Source organism: Caretta caretta, chromosome 2 (assembly GCF_965140235.1).
Source record: "Caretta caretta isolate rCarCar2 chromosome 2, rCarCar1.hap1, whole genome shotgun sequence".
NCBI lineage: Eukaryota > Metazoa > Chordata > Testudines > Cheloniidae > Caretta > Caretta caretta.
In genome coordinates this window covers 182341444-182366857 of record NC_134207.1, presented here as the reverse complement: position 1 = coordinate 182366857, position 25414 = coordinate 182341444, and the positions used below count along the sequence as shown (strand labels likewise).

The window sequence follows — 25414 nt, the reverse complement described above, 5'->3', positions numbered from 1 at the left end:
GAGAAGAATTACTTAATGAGAAAGACAGAGTTTTAAGTTTATTTAGTGTTTAATTTATGGAGCATGATGCTCCTGTTCTTTTGTTTGTTTTTACATAGTGTCCAAGGTATTTATATATATTATTCATGTTTTTTTCCATCATTGCTATTGCATATAAATAATTTACATTACCCTGGTAGAATATGGTAGAGAGGGGTAGAGAGAAACTAAAATTAGATCTGATCACAAAATTCATACTAAATTTAAAGGGCAAAATCCTGGTTCCATTGAAGCCAATGACACCAAGTGTAAGCTTCAAAATAGAATAAAAGAGCTTACAGGAATCCAATCTGCCTGAAAAGCAACAAATAGAAACAGTGCTTCTAGTGACAGTTGCTTTGTTACATTACAAAATCTACTTAAAAAACTGGTGGCAGATTTAGGTCTCCCAAAACTTTGTTTATTGAAGAGAGAGAGAGAGAGAGAGAGAGTGATGAAGTTCTTAAAACTACAGGGGAAATCTAGAGAGCTGATCCAGGAGATGAGTGATAAAATTCATTTTAAGTAGTGCCAGCCTGACAATATTAGTGATGTGTTCATCCATCTAGGTTGTTTGACTGTTATAGTAGGGAGAATGTTAAAATGGACTAGTTTTGATTTATTGGGAATTTATATTCCCAGATATTGATCTTGTTTGGGCCTATATAAAAGGGGAAAAAACATTCATTAGTGTACAATCCTCTGCACAAGTGCCTCTGGCTTATTTAGGATTTGCTTGCAACTGGAGTGATCCAATTTTATCAAAACTGATTCAAAATTCAAACCTACAGTACTAATTTGGGAATGGAATACACAGGATAAGTAAATACCTCAATAAATCATCCTCCAGGCATGACTGTCAGTTTCCTCCACCAATTCCTTTTTCTGCTTTAATAATACAACGCTCTATTATACTTATCTGAGCAACAGAGTCAGACACATCCATATTTTGTGTCCTGAGAGAACAAAGAGTGGAGTAGTTTTCCACTAACAAACAAATATCTGTGAGACTGTGCAATTTCCTGATTTTGACATCATCCTTCTAGGCCACATTTAGTTAAGGCCTCAAACACAATACACTAAAATATTATACTTGGTCAAAGACCTTTTCTGCACCCACTGAGAATCATGAAAAGGATTTTGGTTTTGCTGAAGTGGTGTATAAAATCAAGACATTTCTCCTGGCAGTAAATGTTGATATGGACTTTACAACTTGTGGGAATAATGTATCTGGGTCAGAGACTAGTATTTTAGCATCTATTTTAAATGAGACTTGCAATTACAATTCATACTTTTGAGACAATTATGCAGTACCTCTATGGCTTGAAACCAGAGCACTGAGAGTGGCCTGGGGAGAGAAGGTGAGAAATTGCTTCCCCACCAACCCACTACTCTAGGCATGTCTTTCAGAATCTCCCAAGTGTTCAGAGAGTACCCACAGGAGAGTTATCCTTCCCTTCCCTCTAAATGAAGCTACATCTTTTTGGGGAAAGAAGAAGAGTAGGGTTTGCTGCATTGGTCAATATATTGGGGGAGGGCTACTGACAGTCACTGAAGCCAACAGCAGGTATCTGAGGGGAATATATTGATTTTAAGGGGGAAGAGTAGGGGAAAATTCCACAGCAGGTCTCCCTCTACCGTTTGCTGGAGTTTTGGGGTGAGCATAGATCAAGATCTTGAGGGAGGTTCTTGTTACTGCATAGGTCACTCAGTGAGAACATTGGTGGTCCCCTTTACATTTTGAAGGCTATTGTCACAAGGAAGGCTACACCAAGCTGTTTAAAAAACTAAATGAAAGATTTAGATAAAGTGAATCTTTTAACAACTGCAATGTTAATGACAGATATATAATCCCCAGGGGGGAATTCAGTGTCCCCAAAATTAAGGAATTCCACTTTGGATAATTAATTATATTAAAGCATTATTAATATATGTGGGGTTCTGTGCACACATTCTCATTGAGGCCTAGCTAAACAAACTATTTGAACTTTACAGACCATACTTTTTATGTGTTAAGAGATTTTGGGTAGGGGACACAGTGTGGAGAATGTGAAAAACCTCAATTTCTTTTAAGTCCTAAAACTCAAAAACAGCTTCTCAGATTTATTTCAGGCTTTCCAAACAAATCCCATTTGGCCATTGACTAATCAGGGGATATTTCAGGCTGAAGGAAGTTTTTCTAAAAATTTTATTACCTGTAAGTGATAGGAGCTCAAAATCTGACTTGAAACAGAAAATTATTTTCAGTATTAATTGTATTGAGACATAGAAGTAATTCCACAATTAGATCTAGGTGAACATCCTGAACAAGATTAATCATAATTCAGATTTTCATTATCAACTAGTCTAAGATTATAAACACCACTGTTCTGGAGATACCCTGAACGAGCTCATGGAAAAATGGGCAGTGTATTTTTAAACTGATAGCCTTGTAACTCTACACTACTTAGTATATATAAAGTTCTTGCTTGTTTTGCCAAGACTAATTGTTATGCATGCTTCTCAAAAAGAAGAGCTGCTAGAACCCTCCCTCCTCTCCTGGATGGTATAATGATAAAAATAGAAGACAACCTGAGAATTGTACACAGGTTGTTTTTGGAGTAAGGTCTATTTCCATGTGTGTTAGTACTCTTTGTCAAGAGCCTTAGAAATTAGCTGTTTTCTTACTAAATTTGTTGAGAGATGCAAGCTGGTATGCATTCGCTTTGTAAACCTATAATAAAACTAAGGCAATCATATGGCCATCAAAAATGTTAAGATCCTGGACAAGAATTAAATCAGGTAAGAATTAGTTGTGCTTTAATGTGTATGAATGTTACTAATCTCATGAATTTTAACTGCTATTACATTTGTTTTCAGAATTGTGTGATACAATTTAAACCTCAACAAAACTAGGCAATCTTCCAGATTCTAAATCAATTAACAACAACTTTTAATTCAGAGGAAACAAGAAAATCTACTTTGATTCTTTATGCCATTTCTGAACAAGGAAGCTGCAACAGAGTTGTGAGGACTAAAAGTTAACTGCAAATTTTATTTTTATGCTGTGGTGGTGATGTCCAGTAACATTTTAAAAGCCAAGAGGAGCTCTCACAGAGCTCAACTTGCAAAAGCAAACTAGCATTTTAAAAATTACTGTGTGATTAGATTTACTGAGGGAATTAAAAATATCCTGGTCCAAGACTTGGGACTCACTATCGTATACTCAGTTATGTACCAGTACCAAAATGATAGCGCAAGATACCAGTGACAGTTTCAAAATCTGATATTTTGGAAACCATGGTTAATGCCACCTAAAAGTTGGAAATCTCATTTTCCTGATGACCTACAGTAATTGTTTCATGAAATCTGACGTACAAACCCCACATCACTTTGATTACTTTCATTTAGTTTCTCCTAATCCCTTTTCACATTTGATATGATTGCAGGGACATTATTTTGAAATATGCTAAAGCTATAAACCAGTGCTGTATCTGTAAACTTAGACTGCAGCTTTCAGAAGGCATAAAGCCTCAGTTTCTAACTTCTAAAGTTTGAAAGTTAGTAGCTGTAAAAAGCCAAATTGGAATTGAAGTGTGTGTAGTAAAAACAAGGGTGCAGTAAAAAAAAATATGATTTTGAAGCAAGATACCTCAAATACTATGGCAAGAAATGCTTTGGTGACCTAGTAAGCTTTACTAAGTCATAGTCTTAGACTGCTGATCAAAGAGGGAAAAAAAACCTGATCTTTGCAGTTATGACACTCAGATATCAAAGCGCTGATTATGCTAATTTGTAGCATATTTTGCAACAGTACTAGAATCCTAAAAAGTGTAGCGTAACGGGACAGGGAGAAGTTTTTATTTAAGACCCAAGCATACTAAATATGGGAATATGTATTTTAATAAAAAATAGAAGAAATAAAAGAAAACAAATTTGAATGTTCAGGAAATTAGTCAAAAGCGTTTTCCCCCATTTCAGAATTTTGTTTAAAAGATTGATTGATATGTTACAAATTTCTGTGCTTACTGCAGCACTGGACTCTGACTTGGACATTTTTGGAAGAAGTGCATGTTTTAAGAGGTTATTCTTGGACAATTGACTGACAGCACTTTTTTTCATGCATTTAAAAAGAGTACCTGTGCGTTGAGCTTAGGGCACTCTTGCTTCTTCTGTCCTTGATTTTGTCCTACTGCAACAGCATAGGTGGTAAGCAGCGTCCAGAGATGCAGGGCTTGCATACAGGCTGCCAACAAAAACCAAGTAAACCTCTTAAAGAAATGGTCTGCTACATTATCTGATTTTTTGAAAAAATAAAAATAAAAAATGATTTTTTGCTGTATACACCTAAAGACATGGACACTTACAGTGTATATTTAGACCAATTTGAAATTACCCATATTTTAAACGATACCAATGCACATTTTAAATATTCCTCTTCATATAAGAAATTAATCTATTAAATAACTAGATCAACCATTTTTTATTCCCTTAATGCTGTTTTGAAGTCTACATTATCAGACATTGATTTTTTAGAAAATGTATTAAGCTGTCAGAATAAGCAAGCATAAGTAACACACAACTGATAATACTGGCTTATAAAATGCAGACAGAAGACAGTGCCATTTCTGTTTACATGAATTGCACACACTTACCGGAGGGGTTTGCCGGAGCAGCTGAAGGAGTGAAAGAAAATTCTTCTTGCTTGGGAAACACTAATATAGCAGCACAAGGTGCAGTTGAGGGCGTTTCCAAATACAGCCTGACTAATCCCTGTGCAAAAACCCAGGGTCCTGTGACGCACATCAGCAATGCACAGCACTTTGTTATGCTCAGCGATACAGCTTACAGACGATCAGCTGGTGCACCAACAACAGAACCTTTGACCTTCACTGAATGAACAGCTTTGATGGATGCAGCAGGCAAATTTGGATTTCTGTAACAGAGTAAGGCACTTCTTGTTTTGCAAAGCAAAAGCCTATTTCTTTGGTATATTTCTAACCTTTTCCTATCAAATCTTTTAAAAGTGCCTTAGGACAGCAATGAATTCCCTACATCTCATTAATAAAAGGTATATGCAAGTTATTTAGTAGAAGAAACAAATTACAGGAAATTAAGTATTTACAGAGCCATAACTTATCTATGCAATAATGAAGCAGGAAATCCAGGAGGATTGTTTGTTAGTATTTGGGAGGTGGACAGCCTCTATTAACATGCTTTAGCAATTTTGTCATTAGGACCATTGCCAAACTGGATGAAGAAAAAAGTAATTGGGTGGGGTTGGAGAGGGAAATGGTATTGAAAAGAAATTATTTTCTTATTGTAAAGCAGTGGTTTTCAACCTTTTTTCATTTGCAGACCCCTAAAAAATTTCAGATGGAGTTGTGGACCCCTTTGGAAATCTTAGAGAGAGTATGTGGACCACAGGTGGAAAACAACTATTGTAAAGGATAAATATTTTTTCCCCCAGAAAAATAGTCTCATTTCCAGACTCTTCAGAAAAATAAATGTCATGTGAATTCTATGATCGTGAAAGGTTCCAATGTGACAGGACAAGTGCAAGCTTCTCTATTGCCCCACCAAAATCTGCATATCCTTTGGTTTTTGGTGGCTCTTTCACACCCTCAGAACTTGTCCCGTAGACATCAGGGCAGTTGATGGTACAGCCATAGGCTCTACAAACACAATGTTAGAAGGTGCTGCAACTGTCACAACGGGAGAGAGAACAACAGCAGCCAGGCAGGTTGCAAAAATAAAATTCTAGAGTTTCATCTAATGCCAAGTTTCGTTTAGAGTGAGTCATTATTTTCTTCATTTTAAAAAATATCGATACACATTTTTCAAATAGTAGAGTGGATCAGTGTATGTTGTATGGTAGCATTCCAATCTCAGGTTGATATGCACGCATTAGTCAGCCTATTTACCATTGTGGGACGCATCCAATACTACCCTGAGGATGTTACATGGGCTGCAGTTGTGTGCTGATTGGGCCGCAGGTTGAGAACCACTGGTCTAACTAACCCAAAGGGACTACCTGCAGGATAGGCAATGGTTCATTCTTTGTGCCCACCATGCCCTGCCTCTGAGACTACTAACAAGGGCCCTAAGTGGTTATGTGGTCATTCTATCCGTTAGGAACTGAATAAAACCAAAACTTATTTCTCATAGGTTAGTGCACTCTTACACAAGCAGGAAATTTGTTCCAGACCACATTCAAAATATAATGCATCCCTTCCAAAGGCTACACATTATGATTTAGAAGGTTAATTTGCATAGATGTTTACAAACATTTATAGCTTCTGTAGGGTCCAATATCGATTTGAGAATGTTAACATGCTTTTGGTTTATAAATGGTCTATAAGAATGTGTTTCAACTGAAACATGGTATACATAGTAATTTGACCAAGTCTGAATTATTTAATATAAAGACAGACAACTTTGCAGCCCATAATGGAGACAAGGATTTATATTTTAAATATACTTATGAAAACTGTGAAAAGTTGTCTAGTATATGAATATGTATTAAGGTAAGGGCTTCACTCTATATACTTTTAGTTCATCAGAAATGAATCAAGATTAACTAAGTCTGTGTCACCTTGAAGGCATGTTAAAGCTCAATGGTATGGATTGAAACAGGTCTCACAGGATGTCATTATCAGTGTGCTGGAGTCAGATATTGCAAACAATGGAAAAAATGATGGGATATCAGTACCACTAATGCTGCTTGGGTATTGTTTAGAGGGGAAAGATAAACCTCATGATACCAAGAATTTAAGGAGGAAAGAACGCTAGCTTGCTCCCTTAAAAAAGTACTACTGTACTTTATAAGTGAGCTGAAAGTCAGGCTGAATTAAGATTGAGCGGAAATGTTAAAATTAGCTCTTAATTTGTACATTGTATAAAAAATGTAATACTAAAATGTAAAACCAGCATAATCTTGATACATTTCAAATAAAAAAGCTACCATGTTATATTAGCAACACATTTCAAATTAGTAAGAGTGCCCAATCTTAAATTTTTGAAAGGATAACTCAGTTGTGTTTTCACATTATGAAAGTGGGATAGCTAGAAACGAAAGACCTACACTACAATTTAAAATGACCTTGTTTAAAAAAAATAGTTGCCAGATACACCTGCTACTTTGACACAGGGTAAATGAAATAAAGCATCGCACACAGCAGAGGGTAACAGTAGAGCAACATGGTTATTTATTACAGACCAGATCCTGGTCACGCTGACTTCAGTAGGACCAGGATTTAGCCTAAACTTCCTTCAAACTTCTGTACAGAGACAAAATTAAAATCACTATCTGTTTATAATGAGATATGAACAAAGCCCAGCATGACCTCTGTACAATCTTTACTCTCTCAGTACTGAAGGTCATTTTAAAATAATTTAAGTAGCACAGAGGGAGGGATAATTATTTCTGCAGATAGAGGAGGTTAAAATAGAACCCTTCTGGCTGAGTACTGTAGTAGTAGAGATTTTTCTGGAAACACACTTTCAGTACAAAATATTCTGGGAAATTAATTAACAGAAAAATAAGTAGTCAGAAATGTTTGGTTTTTGCAATTAATATTTTAAAATTATGAATATATTTTAATTCGAATTTTTACACTGTTGCTCTATGTCAGTGTTTCTCAGCTAGTAGGTCAAGATCCAGTGGGGAAAAAGGGGATGGGGTTGGGGCAAAGTTGGCGTCATGATGGCACTGTGGGGTTGCTAGGCATAAAAAAAAAAAAATTAACAGTCTGAAGCAAAGATAATCTGATTTTCCACATCTCTTTACCCTTCAAGGTCAGGTATTCTGTCAACCTCTTGAAACACATACCCACAAATTATGTAGATGGATCAATTTATCATTTTTTGCTGTTTTGATTTTTACATTTATAGTAAATTAAAGTGAGTTGTGAATATTTGGCTCTGAATAAGGAATTGTCAACCTGAAAAGGTTGAGAATCATTGCTCTATGTAAGATTTACTTTTCTTTTGGTTAGAATCAACTTATTACCTTATGTTCAGTTCATGTGGTATTTTGAGATTACTGAATTTTGTTTTTAAATACTCCATTTCCACTCAGGAGCTGTACATTGCTTTACTATTTTTTCTGGTGGATATACTATAGTTGGACAACTGAGTATATCCATATAGATATTAGCTATTTTCACATTTCTTAAATAAGACAATATCATTTCTTGCTTTCTGTTGCAGAGAATTTTGTAATATGTTAAGAAATTAGATGTATGATCAGAAAACATATTTCTGTAAACACAGACTAAGATTTGTGGGACATAGTTTTCAAGAACTTCATAAGAAACAGCTATTAGCAAGTGGATGAATTTCAGATGCTAAGAAACTGCTTGAATTATCATTTCCAGAGAAAGAAGAGTGCCAACTCAGCTTTACTATTCTAATACCAAATTCAAGCAAGAGAGAGATTTATAAAACAAGTCTATAAGAAGCCAATCTAAAATCATATCTTCCCTTCAACCTTAATGGATAAAACAGATGGAATGGATATGCAGTAGTAAACTTGTATCTTGATACCAGCAGGATATTTGATATGGTTTCAGTTGACAGTCTCCTAGGGAAATGAGATGCAGGTTAAGTAACTGGAGGTAATATAGAGCTGCCAACGGGGTTCTGCAGGAGTTCTGGATCCAAAACCATTACTTTTTTCTACAAGAAAATTGGAGTGTGGAACAGAGATTATGTTAGTCACATTTATGGATGATTAGATGCTGGGAGACACTAACGATACGATAAAATTTAGCAAAACCTTTAGAGAAATAGGATGAAATCAACAAGTTACAATTCAGAGAAATATGAAGTGGCTCAAAAGTAATAATCAGACTCAAATACAGATGGAAGATAACTGCGTAAGTTGAAGGACCTCACAACTTAAACAAGCAAGATAATTCTGCTCTACCCAACACATTGTATGCCTCATTTAGAGTAAAGGATTCAGTCAGTGGCTCCAAAAGAACAGACAAATGAGAGAGGCAGATTTCAAAAGAAATAAACACCAATAAAAAGATCTCAAAAAATAAAACCTAAAAGGTGAAGCAAACTAGGCACATTAAACTGGGAAAGTCTGGATAGAACAGTCCAAAAATAAGAAAGGATGTATACAGAAGAGAGAGGTCTTTTCATTAGTCAGTAAAATCAAAGTATGATGAACGGATTAAAAGGTGCAGCAACAAAATTTTAGGTTAGATACTCAGAAGATGTTTATATGCCACCAAACCATTCAAGAAAGTAAAACAAGCTACCAGGGGAGGTGAGGAATCTCCTTCACATGAGGTATTAAAAATTGTATGCAATATCATTTTATCAGGGATAATAAAATTCCATCTCCACATATGATGCGGAAAATAATTAGGTGACCCATTAGTCGTCCTTTCCAACTTAAATGACTGTATGATCATAAATGAATTAGAGAAGACATAACCATAAAAGCTATTCCCATTGTGGCTGATTTTAGACATTAAAATTTTGGCTCAGTATGTTGAATATAATATGCCATTTTCCCAACACAAATTTTGAACCATTTGGAATTTCCAGAACTATAAGTCAAAGCACCACTGTAAAACAGCGGATGAAAGCAGTTGTGTAATCTTACAGTTGGTCAAAAGTTACATATAAATATTCAAGATGAATTATTGTATCATTTTAATGCCTTTTACATTATCTGTACTAAAGAAGAGAAGAGTCAGTTACGCATAGAATCATAGAATATCAGGGTTGGAAGGGACCTCAGGAGGTCATGTAGTCCAACCCCCTGCTCAAAGCAGGACCAATCCCCAACTAAATCATCCCAGCCAGGGCTTTGTCAAGCCTGACCTTAAAAACCTCAAAGGAAGGAGATTCCTCCACCTCCCTAGGTAACCCATCCCAGTGCTTCACCACCTTCCTAGTAAAAAGTTTTGCCTAATATCCAACCTAAACCTCCCCCACTGCAACTTGAGACCATTACTCCTCGTTCTGTCATCTGCTACCACTGAGAACAGTCTAGATTTATCCTCTTTGGAACACTGTTTCAGGTAGCTGAAAGCAGCTATCAAATCCCCCCTCATTCTTCTCTTCTGCAGACTAAACAATCCCAGTTCCCGCAGCCTCTCCTCATAAGTCATGTGTTCCAGTCCCCTAATCATTTTTGTTGCTCTCTGCTGGACGCTTTCCAATTTTTCCACATCCTTCTTGTAGTGTGGGGCCCAAAACTGGACACAGTACTCCAGATGAGGTCTAACCAATGTCGAATAGAGGGGAACGATCACGTCCCTCGATCTGCTGGCAATGCCCCTACTTATACAGCCCAAAATGTTGTTAGCCTTCTTGGCAACAAGGGCACACTGTTGACTCATATCCAGTTTCTCGTCCACTGTAACCCCTAGGTCCTCTTCTACAGAACTGCTGCCTAGCCAGTCAGTCCCTAGTCTGTAGCATTGCATGGGATTCTTCTGTCCTAAGTGCAGGACTCTGCACTTGTCCTTGTTGAACCTCATCAGATTTCTTTTGGCCCAATCCTCTAATTTGTCTAGGTCCCTCTGTATCCTATCCCTACCCTCCAGCGTATCTACCACTCCTCCCAGTTTAGTGTCATCTGCAAACTTGCTGAGGGTGCAGTCCACGCCATCCTCCAGATCATTTATGAAGATATTGAACAAAACCGGCCCCAGGACCGACCCTTGGGGCACTCCGCTTGATACTGACTGCCAACTAGACATGGAGACATGGAGCCATTGATCACTACCGCTGAGCCCAATGATTTAGCCAGCTTTCTATCCACCTTATAGTCCATTCATCCAGCCCATACTACTTTAACTTGCTGGCAAGAATACTGTGGGAGACCATATCAAAAGCTTTGCTAAAGTCAAGGAATAACACGTCCACTGCTTTCCCCTCATCCACAGAGCCAGTTATCTTGTCATAGAAGGCAATTAGATTAGTCAGGCATGACTTGCCCTTGGTGAATCCATGCTGACTCTTCCTGATCACTTTCCTCTCTTGTAAGTGCTTCAGAATTGATTCCTTGAGGACCTGCTCCATGATTTTTCCAGGGGTACACAGTAGCCACTTAACTGCTGTGACTAATTGTGTGGCTCCAAATCAAAACAGACTCTCCAATATACAGAGAATAGTTTAAAAAAAATTCTTAAATGACTGTGGGAAATGTAACAAACAAATAACAAGTTTTCTAGTTAATTGCTGCTCCGTGGAAAACAGTTTCTTAATAAATTACTTAAAGTTATAAAGTGATGTTACACACAATGGTGCTGGAACTAGGGGTGTTACTATATGCCCTGGCTTGAAGTAGTAATAACAAACCGCAAATACATGGTTTCCATTAGCAACACCCCTCTATAAAAATTGGTCCGTCACCCTAGGTTACACACGGATATGGGCCCTGGTTCAGCAAGGTAATGACGCATGTGCATACTTTCAGAAGGTAAGTAGCCCACTGATTTCAATCAGCCTAAACATGTGCTTAAAGTACCTTGCTAAATTGAGGCTATAAGGAACCTCAATTAAGGTCACAGTGGTGACAGGAGTTACTCTGTGCTTGAAGGATGACTGAAGATAGTTCTTGTTTTGGCAAAACAAAACCCCGCAAAACCAACAACCCTACATTGAGACAAAAACAAAAAAAGTTATTAATCAGTGACTGTAGTTAAAATAGATGTGGCCCAATTGTCCGTTCAAAACCTTCTAGAAAGCAACAAGTGTTGTGATTCCATACAGAGCTCATGTTATCATTTGAAGGCATAAAAAAGAACCACAGCATTAATGTCCCTCATTTCCTTCCACTTACCTAGAGCTTGTAATAGAATCTCTGTAAAAGCAAGGATGGAGCTATACTGGCAATCAAATTGAAGAACTACAGTTTCTGGGAAGAGTGACCTTTCGTTCTCCTTTGGGTATTGACAGTAGAGAGCCCCATTCTTGGTAGACTTATTAGCAGTAGCCACCAAAGGAAATAAGGATGAGAACTAGTTTAACTGCAGGATTTCTCTTCTGAACTGGGTATTACACTTAATTACCAAGTCAAAAGAATAACACACTGTTTGAACTGAGCTTCAGGTAAGTTTGTATGCAAAATTTTAATCCTCTACTGCTCTCCCTGAGCAAGTAATAACTAAGGCCCTAACCCTCTAATGAGCTCCAGATGGGTGAGCCCCTGAACAAGGCTTCACTGATTTCTTCAAGAGATGGAGTTTGGAATCTCACTGGGTGTGAGAGTTCCATGGGTAAGGCTCAAGAAGACTAAGGGTGAAAGCAGTGTGGATATGGCACAAGACTGAAAGTTTGCATATCTGGTTCTATTCTCAGGTCTGACTAGGTGACCCTGGCATGTCACTTCATGTCACTCTGTACCTCACTTTCCCTCTCATCTGAAAAATGGGGATGATAATATTTTGAGATCTACTAATGAAAACCAGTATGTACCCTTAGTGATCAGTAGACATCTGGGAGTGACCTTTACTCAGGAACTGTAAGTACTCGGAATACTGGTCAATAAGTGACATTTTACCAAGCCACAACGTGTATCGCTTGATGTTTAGGAAAAAAAATTATTGGATGGCAACAAAAATAAACTGAGCAAAAGCAGAGAACCGTGGCCAGGAAGAAACTCCAAATGGAACAGAGCTAGAGTTAACTACCGAGACCAAGGGCTGAAGGGTATGACATCAGCGTTCTGACCTTCACCCAACTGAGGCAAGAATAAAATGAGCCATACTTTTGGCCCTTGGGTCTCAACCTTAGGCTTCATGTATACAGTGCTATCAATCAAAGTAGCTTCCTGTGCAGCACCAAAGGCACAAGCTCCAAGAGTATGAATATATACAAAAAGTAGGTGGTTTAACTTTCCCTTTAGAGACAACCATAAATGAAGAACCTGCTTTTATGCAGAGACTTTCCACTCCATTTCTCTCTTTCCCCCACCCCCAACTGTGAAATTCAAAGAAGAAACTTCTGCTGGGCTTTAATATTTATATTTTGGAAGGTGACGCAACTCTCCTTCCTCCTGTATGGAGACAGGAATGCTATGATTTTTCTGGGCATGGCTTCACTTTTTAATTATTCCCTCTAGTTTTGTTCCCTCTTTCCTGCCTCTTCCAGTCTTTTCTCTAACAGATTACTCCCTAACATTCACGTTCTCTGCATTTCTATCCTTGTCTGATCAATACTGAGCAGCTCCCTTTAACGCTGGTATGGTAATGGAGCAGCAGTGTTAGAGAGACCTGATCAGTTCTGACCTTTAGTTAGAGAACACCAGGTCTTTCAAGGAGAGAGGGAATTTTACAGCCAAAGAACTTCCTCCATCCCCCAACCAAAAACATGCAAACACAAAAAAACCCTGTACTGGAGGTAAATTTACATTTAAGGTTGCTACTGTGAATAAATGCTTACATACAATATTATAATATTAAAAACCTAAGCATGGAAGTTACAGTTGGAAAAGGTAATAAGTTATGTAAATATTCTACTGCCCTTATAAGTCATACATTTAATTACTAAGAAATGTGAAAATTCATCTTGCACACTAGAAAAATGTAATTCTGACCCACACCACTTATGATTGTTTTCAGCACATAGATTTCTAATTACATATGGTACTTGTCACAGTCCAAATTAAACATCTATTTGTTTGTATGTTGAAAGAGTTTGTAAATGCATTTTACCTAGAAAACAACCTCCAACACAAGACTTTATCTAGAGTGAAATTTAGATTACCTAAAGTCTGCACAGAAGTGGTTGTTGCTGATTCTCTTTTTCTCTTATCTACCAGTAGAAAAAAAAATCTGCTTAAAATCACTAAGTCTAAGAATGCTGTATCTAGATCAAATAAACTCTGACCCTTGAAAAGTAGAGCTGCGAGACCCAATTTGGAACTAAAATCCCCAGTCCAAAGTTTAATCCACAATGCAGTCCTAGACATCAAGCTACATGCTAAATACTTGTGTAGGAATGTAATGGTGTTAACATATTACAGATAAAGTTACCTACTAAGGCTATCAAATTAGTTCCTTTCTTATCTTTTAGGATCCCTTATAGTATGTCTTCTTAAAAAGTTCCTTCAGATAATCCAGTAACACTAAGGGTGAATTTCACACTTCCCATGAAGAAAAGGAGTACTTGTGGCACCTTAGAGACTAACAAATTTATTTGAGCATAAGCTTTTGTGAGCTACTCTTTTTGCGAATACAGACTAACACGGCTGCTACTCTGAAACACTTCCCAGGCTGACTCCAAGGAACCAAGCTCTGTGTGGTTAGGATGGTGATGAAATGTATCCCCTCCACCGCTTCATAGGTATCCCTGGTTACTTGATCCATGAAAGTGTGAATGACTCTGTAGTACAATAGGGCACCCACCTGGGGAGCAGGAGATGCTGAGTCAAGTCCCCCTGCTCCAATCACTCTGTTCTGCCTCTGAACACTCCCTCTGCAACCAGCTATTCAGAACTGAAATAGAGCTTGCCTTTTGTATCACGCAGGGAGTGCACAGGGGCCTCTTGAATTGCTATTCTGCCTGGTCTCCTCCTTCCTCTCCAGTTTCATGACAATTTTTCCATGCTCAACTTCAACAGAAAGACCCCAGTCCATTTGAACAAAAGGCCTGAGATTATCCTATATCTGCATTTAAAATGGTATTACGGGTGCAGAAAATATCAAAACAGTTGACCATAGTAATGCAGTTTATTATTACAATAATTAATATTTAGGTTGCTAAATGGTAACTAATATGTTTGTAACAGGAAGGGAGAATATTAAAAGAAGCAGGGTTAAGGACAGAGACATTTTTATGGCAGGTTTCAGAGGAACAGCCGTGTTAGTCTGTATTCGCAAAAAGAAAAGGAGTACTTGTGGCACCTTAGAGACTAACCAATTTATTTGAGCATGAGCTTTCCTGAGCTGATGAAGTGAGCTGTAGCTCACGAAAGCTCATGCTCAAATAAATTGGTTAGTCTCTAAGGTGCCACAAGTACTCCTTTTATTTTTATGGCATTCACTGTATATGACTATCTCGGCTACTTCAGCTATCTTAAATGCCAGAAAGTCTAGAAATAATTAAGTGCTACAGGGATTTTTTGCTTTTAAGAAATAAATGTTGTAAACTAATAAAATATTTACAGTTTTAACTATCCAACTGTTTTTTAGCTTGGAATACATAAAAGCAGAAGACACATATTTCTTTCTGTCACCTTTCCTGCTTAAAACAATGATATCCAAAGAAGACTACAACACAGATATCACTAATTTAAGGTTCTCTGGGTGCGGGTCAGCAAGAATTGTCTATTTGTATGCATAATCATTAGGTGTTAAGGATAGTGTCAGAATTGTAGCTTACTATGAGCATACTCTTAATTTTTAGTATTTTTAAGCAAGTGTAAAGATATGTCTTGCTTTGAACTGCACTCTAGAGCCTTAACGATAAGTTAGAGCTTGACTGGGAATTGGAATTCAGTCTGATCTGCTTCCAACATTTGAGAAAATAGCAAAGAAAATATTCTGTTACCAGTACAGAACTAAACAAAATCAAGAAAAGCCACTGCACTCTTGATGAGGTACAATTTAACAGGTGTCACATGACCGGTCCTTCCCAGGCACACACCTTGTTCAACTCAAATGTCTCCGGGTTGCTAAAACAGCATTTCTACCCCTCAGAACACTCACCTGTAAATATTGGGCAATCCTGGCTGCTTCTCTTAACCCTATTTCAAGGGCCCTGCAGATCTCTTCAAAACCCACTGATTGACTATACCACCGACTTCTGGGTTGGAAAAACCATTCAACTTTTATTTAACCAGATTAAACATAATTTCACCATAACAACAGCTTTCAGTAACCCTTCTACTTCTTACTCAGGGACTGGGAGGGAAAGCCTAGTCTTATCGGAGCCCCACAGTGCTTCCCTTCATGGTCAATCTAGCTCGCTGACCTGCTCCCTGTCTCCAGGAGCCAGCCAGCGATCCTACAAATTCAAATCCCCCAAAGTTCCAAACGGGCAGCCTGGGTGCAGTGTCCATCCAGGAGTCCAAGCCTCTATTAGCCCGGTAGCATAAATTCTTTTTGGTTCTCAACCCATTCCATTATACAATAACATCATATCAAATAATTTCAATTTAATATAGTCCCTTTTCCAGGGATAAGTTGTATGTGAATGATCAAAAAGTCAGTATTCAAAGAAGGAAAGGAGAGAGACAAGGGGGATGAAAAACAGGCCTTGTTCAAGACCCAAACATATGTTACGCTGACAAACACTAGAACTATCAAAGAAGTCTTACACCAAACCATGGAAAGGCTCTACAAAGAACCATTTCAAAATTCACATAGTAACAGTATTTGTGAAGCTCAACAGATCTTACCAAGTATTACTTCACAGTGCTACTGTTTAAGCATAACAGACAAGATGTAGGTCATGGACAACCAAGTGCATTATTATTACTATGTAGTCTCAGAAGCTCTGTGTCTCTTGGTGCCAAAAATGAACAGGATCTTCACTGAAACCAGAGGAAACCTGAACTCTTACCACATTATTCCACTCTGATTAGCTGTAATTTACATTGCTGGAAATATAATTGTAAATAGTCATCATTCTAGATTCTTTTGTAATATCATCTTTGTCAGTGGCTTTTTTTTGCCACTTGATATCCAATTCACGTGACATTTCCAACTATCTAAGAAAGTAACTCCATAAAATAAAATAAAAAAATTTAAAAAAGCATGAGACCATTTTTTCCTCTTCCTGCAGTCTCTGGGTTCATTCACCATATACCTTCCAGCTTCTGCAATAAGCAAGGTAGGGATCCTACAGAAAACAGCTTCCTTCACTATATAACTCTGATTCACCACATTTCCAGAGTACAGTCCATCCTTTACAAAATCCGTATTTGTCTTTGAAAACTGAATAATACTCTCTCTTTCCAACATAAAAACAACAGCTCCACCCATCACCTTCAATAGGAACTAAAGTGAATACATTAAAGCAGGAATTACTGCTGTAAGTTTGGCTTATCTACCTGAACACCTCAAAACTAAGTATTTCAAGTTTTAATGTTATCTTGTTAAAGAAGGTGGAAAAACCCAGGCAAGAAGGTCTTAGTGGAATGGAAAGAGAGAGATAAGAGATCAGGATGAAAATTCAATAGAATAGGTTCAAGTTTTTAAGTGAGAGTAATTAAACACAAACAATTTACTTAGAGGTGTGGTGGTTTTCTATCACTGGAAGTCTTTAAATCCAGACTACATATATCTCTCTAAAAGATGTGTTATAGCTCCAACAGAAGTTATGAGATTGATGCAACATTTACTTGGTGAGGTTCTCTAGCCTGTGTTATACAGGAGATCAGATTAGTTTATAATAGTCCCTTTCATCTTTAAAATCAACCAGTGAATGAATTCTCTGCAGTTTAATTCTATCCAGTGAAATTATATAACTTAATACAATAGAATGATTCAATTTTATTTATTCTTGATAAAACAGAATAAAATTCTTTTTTTCCCCTATGTATTTGCAAACCTTATGCATCTGTGAGTGTTAACTGACAAATCATCATGGAAAACCTACAGTTTATAAAAAACAAAATTTAACATTTCAAATTCTATGTTTTAGGACTTAGTTTGCATCTAAAAACCTCTACTCAAGGATGTATGCCATCAAATATATAAAAATATCTTTTGCATAGTTGGCAGAGATGTGGGGAAGGAACGTACATTTCTTTAATGACAAGTTTTATTTTTTTTTGGTTTAGAAGTTGTATACCTCCATAAAATATATATAGTGAAAGTGGTCATATTAGATTAATACAGTGTATTATAAGGTTTTAAAATTCAAGTTGGTACCATCTGCTGTTTTATTGTGTGCACTGCACCTAAGTCAGCTAGTGAAAGGAAAACCCTACATTTTAAAAAATTAATATCTTCCTCTGATTGATTAAAAACCACAGAATCCAGTAAAGAACTGATAATACCCTCTTCCCCGTCATTTCAGCTTAGCTGAGATTTCTCCAAAACTGCCTAGTTATTTTTCTTAGAGTGGAGTATCAGGACAGGAAGCAGTAAAGAGTCAGACATCTGAAAGACATACTACTCCTATCTGAAGCATTTGAAATGCTGGTCAAGTCAAGTAGCATAGGCACCAAATCAATGCAGGGAGGAAGCTGATGTATTCTTCCTCATGCAATGAATAAAAGTTATAAATGTCAACAGGCTGGCACCTCAATTTCTAGAAATAGTGGTCTTCTCAGACTAAAAGTCTAGCAGATACTTTAAAGTACCTTAAACACTGCATGTGCATTTAAAGCCACTGACTGTTTAATCCACAAGGAGTAGACCTTCCCCCAAAGCAATGTCACCTACAATCACCAGTTCACTTCCACTGACAGTAGCTCTAGTACAGACGAACTACCATGATCTGAACCTGCTTAAAGTTAGGTGACATACTGATTTTAACACTGGCAGCTGGTCTACGCTAGTACTCTCATTGTTACAACTAGTGGTAAAAATCAAAAGGGGGGTGGGAGGAAGCCTACTGTAGAGAATGACTTTGTTTCGCCACAGCAGTTTTTTGCCTAAAGCTTATTCAAGAAATAATGTTTATTTTCATGAAAAGAAAATTACTTATTTAAATTTACTTTCTATCATTTGAACATAAATTTAAAAAAGCAAAACCAACCAACATCCATTTCATTCATAAAACCTAGTCATAAAAGCATTGAGATAGATTTCAATTTAGTTCCTGCATTAGATTATCACCTGAATAATTCAAGGAAAAATGGAGCCAGTGAGTAACTTATTACAATGCAACTGCAATTAGCAATAACAAAAAAAATCTGAACTGATGTGGTACATGCCTAGAACCTTTTTTTTTTTAAACAAACATTATCATTGAACATTGAACAGTATCACTGAAAAAATATTTTACTGTTTTACAGACATATCTTCTACCCTCCTATCTCTTTCACGAAAAATGTGTTGGTAACGAGTTAGTGCTGCCCTAATGTTCTTTCAAAAAAAAAAAAAATCACATTACTGGATGCACTGAATCCTGACCTTTATTATTTGGAGCTCAAATTGCAAATGTTAGCACATTTTATTGATAATTATTAAGACTATGAGGAATCAATTTTCAAAGAAGATAGGTCAGTAATGGTGATTTCATCAACCCTTCCAGGTTTTATAAGAAGCTGTACTTCAAAACTGGTATTGAACCAAAAAAGTTTAATCAATTTCATTTCTTGACTGGACTAAGTTCTATTGTAGAAAGAGAAGATCAAACTGATTCTTCAGTTGACTGTGGTAAAGAAAGTCCTATCTGAGAAAATATGAATAGGTTTTGTACCTATTTTAGAAAAAAACCCAGAACTCTGGCATTTTGTTTTGAGGCCATATTTTTCCTCCCATAGGTCTCTAGAACTTGACAAAAATGCCTAAAAGAGCATTTTGGACTCTGGACCACAGAAACAGAATGTCTGAAGTCTCAACTCCTAGTTGGACCCCATCTAGAATGGGTGGAAAAAGCCAGTTAGGAGAACAAATGTTTAAAGACAGTTCATGCTAATATAGTGTAAATATGCTTTTCCTGGCCTGAATAGACCGGTTTTACAAACCATTTTCTAATTATCTACTCCACACGGGTCTTAGAAGAGTCTTCAGGCAATGCCAACTTGTTTTAGTTATGCATGTCTTTGGGAATGTATCATTCAAAACAGTAAAATGATTATTCTAGGTATGCACTAGTCTAAAACATAGTTTATAAAATGGTAGTGCCTGGTCTCCACTGGCCAGCTAAACCATGTTTAATACTGAAATGAAAAACATTTAAAAACCGTTCTGTTAATACTCTTATTACCAGTAATGAGAGGGTTTTAAGGGTCACTGCTGCATGAGTGGGTCCAACATTAGCTCCTCAAGAGATATTCTCCAAATCACTACTTGCATCAGGCTCAGAATCTTCCCCTTCAAAATTCTCCTTCTCTCAAATGGACCACCATACTGCACATCTTTCAAAGTTCCCATGCTCTTGACGCCATGGTCATGCTAATCGGAGAGGGAGTGTGTCTACTGGCTACTGCAGGAGAGTAGGAGGCAGGACTCCCACAATCTTTTTCCTGATTGCCACTCACATTGGACAAGTGATTTAACCACTGCACCTCAGTTTACCTATTTATAAAATTGATAGAACAATGCTTATTTACCTCAAGGAGTGTTGGGAAGCCTCATGAATCTTTGTAATTAAGTTTGAGATGCTTGAAGGGTAGATGTTATGTAAGTGTGAAGTATTATACATTCCTTATTTCAAACAGAATGAAATAGATTGATTTCATTCTGTACTGATGGAGGTCTTCAAGCTCCCCTCACACTAATGTGACATCATTGTTCCCATAGTAACTTATGTACATCAAATATAAAAAAGCAGAGACTAAAACCCACAACAGAATACAAAAGGAGAAACACTGAATAGCATAAACAAAATATATGGTAGTGCGGTATAACATTATTGCCACTCATTTGGGAAGACCTGCATTCTTTGGGGCAGAATTACTTTGTTTCGCCACAATTGACAGCTAACACAACTCTTCCCAAAAAAGTAGTGTTACCTTTTTTCTTTTTTCCCCCCCTTATTTTAAATACCTCAACAATTTTTATACTTCACATATACTCATTATTCATATCCATGGAATACACTCCTTTATCTCTGCAGCCATGGAATGAACTGCAGTTATTTTGCATCTCTGACCACCTCACTTGCCCTCTTCTAATCAATTCATTTGCAAAACTCTAATTCTAACATTCCAGAAACTTATGTTTTCCTTCAAACACTTACAAACAAAAGTGATAAGCAAAAAACAAAGAAAAGGAGTGTTCTTAACCTGAGTTAGCTAACTCAAAGTAAAGTCTTAGTGAAGACAAGGGAGTCTGTGGTTTTCACATTAGTTAGTAGATGTAATTAAAAACTATGCGCCCCCCTGTAAAGACATAACCCAACAGCAAAGATTTAAAGGGAAAAAAAAAAAACTATTTTAGCCACTGATACTTAGGAACATGCTTAACTTTAATCACAGTCCAATTGAAGTCAATGTGACTATTTATGTAAGAAAAGTTATGTACCTGCTTAAGTGTTTGTGGGTTCAGGGCCTTAATTTTCAGTAGTTTGAATTTTACAAAACTGCTATAAGCAATAAACAAAGATAACCTACCAGTAACAACATTTAAGAAAAATAGCATTTATAATTTAGTTTATTAATTTTAATTTACGGTGTCAATAGCATATTTTACAAAGCCTTATTTAAATCCTCCTACCCTCTTTCCAAATATTTTAGGAAAGTAGAGCTACCTGAAGCTACAAACCTCAACTTCCATACCTCCACAAGCAGCTGTAACAGGAAACCAAAACCACACAAAACAAAAACAAAACCCCATACTTTCTATACATTGCACGTGGCATGTAAAGATTTTTCACTGGGGGGGGGGGGGAAATGAGATGGTTCACGGAGATTAGTGATAGCACACAGTGGATTTTTGCTGGGATTCATGTTTTGATAAACATGTGATTTGCACATACAGGTGGGAGTAATTGCACAGTCAAATGAACAGCTGAACATTTTACTATTTGCATGTACAATTGTGGTATCTGTTAGAACCAATTATGTATGAATAATTATAAAAATCTAGGCCTTAAATCGAATCTAGTGGCAGCAGTCCCCGATACATCATACAGGGCTGGTGTGAAATAAGTTGGTGGTCTCAGTCCAGTTCTTACTGGACAAGTGTCCATATCACAAAAACCACCTTAACAACTGGTACTTTTGTCAAGTGCCTCTGTAAAAAGGCTAGTTACTAAATATGCCATGGGCAGCAAATGACAGTTACTGGAGCTGGCTACTCCAGAACGAGCCTGATGCAGTATGGATGAAGCTTGCATGGATAATACACTTATTTGTACCAGTTTTGCATTACACTTTGCAGAGCTGTTGAGCGGACGCCTTTCACAAGCATTCCATTCGCCGCTCCCTCATTTTTCGCCTCACCCAACCAACTCCACTGTAAAACTGCAACCAGCCTAGGTGCGGGAACTAGGGGAGCTGCCGCAACTCCCTGGCTTGAGGTGGTTTCCAGCATACGCAGCATTTGCAGTTTGGTTCAATGGCTCTCCACACCCTCACTATACAAACTCTTCCAGCACTCCTGGCGACCAGTTTGCAAACAAGCAAACCACAAAAACCCCTCCTAGTCTGATGTTCTCGCATCAGCGCCTCAGAGCCCAGCGGCGGATTCCCCTGCTAGGACTCCAGCCGATCCTGTCACGCCAGCGTGAATCTAGAAGGACTTTAATCCCCACACACCTGCCTATGTAGACGTACCGAGGGATGGATTCGGACTCCTCCCCCCCCTCCCCACAGACTCAGGGCGAGCAGGTTTCGAGCAGGCCCGAAACAGACGGCCAGCGGCACGTGGGGGCTCAGGCGGCTGTCAGGACGGACAAGCCCAACCCTCGGGGTAGGAGCCCTCCCAGGCCCCGGGCTGGGGGCAGGAGGGTGTCCGGGGCGACGCGCGGTCCCGCTGGGACCTACCATCTCGATGATCTTGGTCTTCCTGCCTGTCTTCTTCTTCATGGTGAAGAGGTACTGGGCCAGGACGACTCCCCCCACCAGGGCGCACACGCTGGCGCTGGCCACCGCTCCCATTTTGGCCACCGCGGTCCGATCCATGGCGGCTCCCCCCTCTGCGGGGAGGGTGGGCTGGGAAGTCTCGGTGTCCCCCCGACAGCAACACCGGGGCCCGCGAGCGGCAGAGGCCGAGAGATCCCGACGCTACCACACAGGAGGGAAGGAGGGGACGACGTTGGGAAAGACCATTCAGAGGGGGAGTTTTATCAGCCTCCCTCTTCCCCCCTAGCAGGTTGTGGCGCTTCCATACTGCGTCGTTTTCTCCATACGTCAAAAGAGAAATGCAGCTGAAATGGCTCCGGGGCTGGCTGCTTTCGGAAGAGGGGAGCTGCTCTCCCCTCCCTCAGGAAATGGTACAACCCCACCCGCCCTATCAGGGCCACACTCGCGTTTTCTAAACTACATCTCCCGGGACGCTCCGGGGCAGACCCCTTTTCCGCTTCCGGTCCCCGCTCTCAGGGAGCTGGGTTGGTTGTTAAAGTGCTATGACAACGGGCGCGAAGATGGCCGCTGCGGCTGGCGGAGCGGGGCAGCTGGTGCCGCCTGCAGCCTCTCCCTGAGCAGTGGCTCTCCCTCCTCCACCCCGCACCCTGTCCCGTCGGCAGGGCTGCGAGCGGGGAGGGCTGAACCGGCTGGCGCCTTTTGATTTCCGTCCTCGGGGACCCGCTGAGCCCCAGGGCTGGAGCTTGGGAGGAACCCGCACCTCTCTGCTCGCGCACACCCCTAATGTAGACGCCTCCTCCGCCGTGGTTGCTGGTCAGTTTCCAGGACAGGTACTTGGGGGTGCAGAGGCCCCTGCTTGGACGGGTCTGGTGAGTAGCCCGGTTGTCTCATGCAAGGGAATGGTTTGTGCAGTGCCTGGAAACTTGCAGCCCTCTCGCTTGGGAGCTTTAAAACTAGAGTGGACGAAGCCCACGCTCGCAAACGTACGGGTTCTGCACTGGCTGGGTGCTGGAGATGGAGGAGCCCTGTGTAGTGTCACCCCTTCCCATATCTATGGAAAATATAAAGTGGTGCTTATATTTTCCCTGTTATTTTCGCTCAGAAATTCTCTACTCACCTTACAGTGAGGAGAAGCAGAGGCAATAATCAAAAGATGTCAGTAGGGCATTAGGGGAAAATAATTCCCAGATCATCCTATTTAATCCTCATCTTCTGCTCTCTCCCATGGCTGCGTTATTAACCCTGTAAAATGCCCTGTAGTACTTTTGTATGAATGTTGATTTATGTAAAGTAGAAGTTTATCTAGTTTAGTTAAAGGTTTGTATGTGTTTTGTTGCTAGTCGTTAAATAGTTTATATTTTGGAGCTTTATACCCTCCCTCCTTAGGTTGGCTGTTTTGGTTAGCATGGTGTTGTTTGTATTTTTCTAATTAGAATAAATAAAACTAACAATGCTTGAGTGCCAAGGCAACAGGCATCATAGCAGTTCTTTTTTAAAAAACAAACCAAAAAATAAGTGAAAATAAATACTAAAAAAAAGTTAAGAAATAATTCAAGAATTGTTGTGTATTCTGCACGGTGTGTAACTAAATCTAATTATTGAGATTCAATCAAGCTTTAAAAAGACAACATATGGATTTAAACAATGGCAATCTTATAAATATCACACTGCCTACAAAAGTTATCCTCTCTCCAGTCTCTTCCACCCCCTCCCCACCCCTCCACCCAAGATAACAGCAGGGGTAGGGCACAAATCGGCTTTTCTACTATTGGACAGAGTCCCTCACTCATGTAATGAGGGCATCTTCTTCAACGCGATTATACAGTGGAGGTCTTGATGCTGATTTGTTTTTATCTTGGTGTGCTCTGAGAAATAAGCTGCTGTTTAGGAAAACTAGACCAAGCTGATGATTCTTTTGATCCCTTGAATCAGAGGAGAAACCTCCTTTGGAAAGATCCCCTCTCCTGTATGGTGTTAGGCTGGTACTCTTTTAAAGGGACAGCTACCTTGCCAAGCAGCTGCAAGGATAATTGTTTGACATATAAAAGGTGCTAGAATAATGCAAGGAGTCTGCTTAGATTAATTTTCAAGAGCACTTTTTGGAAATTGGTTCTTGTGTTTGACTGAGAAATGTCTTTTGTTAGTGATGTCCAGGTCCTGAAATGGGTTCTGTGATATAGTCAGGTACAAGGAGCCCTGCAAAGACAGTAAAATCATTTATGGTTTGATCCATTTCATAGTGTTTTTAAGCTGTGTGATTGAAGGCCCAACAATAGACCTAACAGAACTTTTATACCTACCAAGTGGTTTTTCTTTTCTTTTTTTTTTTTTTAAATTTTGCTTGTTGGATTTTGTGTGGACTCCCCATCTCCCACCTTAAGTTTCTATAATATGCTGTTAATTATTATTAACTTATGAATCTTGTACAAACTAATGTTGTTTCTGAAAAATATGCTCCATTTGTATATCTTTGAAAAGTATGTGATGATATAAGAACATAAGAATGGCCATATTGGGTCAGACCAATGGTCTGTCTAGCCCAGTAGCCTGTCTTCTGACAATGGCCAGTGTCAGATGCTTCAAAGGGAATGAGCAGAACAGGGCAATTACCAAGTGATCTATCCCGCTGTGGTCCAGTCCCGACAACTGGCAGTCAGGTGCTTAGGGACACCTAGAGCATGGGGTTGCAACCCTGACCATTTTGGCTAATAGCCATTGATTGACCTATCCTCCATGAACTTTTCTAATTCTTTTTTGAACCTACTTACAGTTTTTTTGGCCTTCACAACATTCCCTGCC

At 38.8% G+C, this 25414-nt stretch overlaps 2 protein-coding genes across 12 annotated transcripts in view; one reads left to right on the top strand and one right to left on the bottom strand.

Annotated features, from left to right (window-relative positions):
* Positions 1 to 22947, bottom strand: part of NT5C3A (5'-nucleotidase, cytosolic IIIA) — a 35948-nt gene extending 13001 nt beyond the window's left edge. Inside the window, exons 1-2 of one of the 4 annotated variants that reach the window (XM_048839065.2) lie at positions 22577 to 22711; positions 4137 to 4243 (exon numbers count right to left, since the gene is read on the bottom strand). In XM_048839065.2, coding sequence (XP_048695022.1) covers positions 4137 to 4238 — 102 coding nt within the window. In that variant the 5' untranslated portion in view covers positions 4239 to 4243; positions 22577 to 22711. Of the gene's footprint in view, positions 1 to 4136; positions 4244 to 4652; positions 4924 to 22576 lie in introns of those variants that run through there. The other 3 variants (XM_075125627.1, XM_048839064.2, XM_048839066.2) reach the window with 3 other exon arrangements.
* Positions 22948 to 23135: 188 nt separating this feature from the next.
* The window catches only part of BBS9 (Bardet-Biedl syndrome 9), a 455972-nt gene continuing 453693 nt past the window's right edge, over positions 23136 to 25414 (top strand). For 3 of the 8 annotated variants that reach the window (XM_048839045.2, XM_048839047.2, XM_048839044.2), the window contains exon 1: positions 23137 to 23484. The gene's annotated coding sequence lies outside the window, so the exon portion shown is untranslated. Of the gene's footprint in view, positions 23485 to 25414 lie in introns of all 8 variants that reach the window. The other 5 variants (XM_048839050.2, XM_048839043.2, XM_048839048.2 and 2 more) reach the window with 3 other exon arrangements.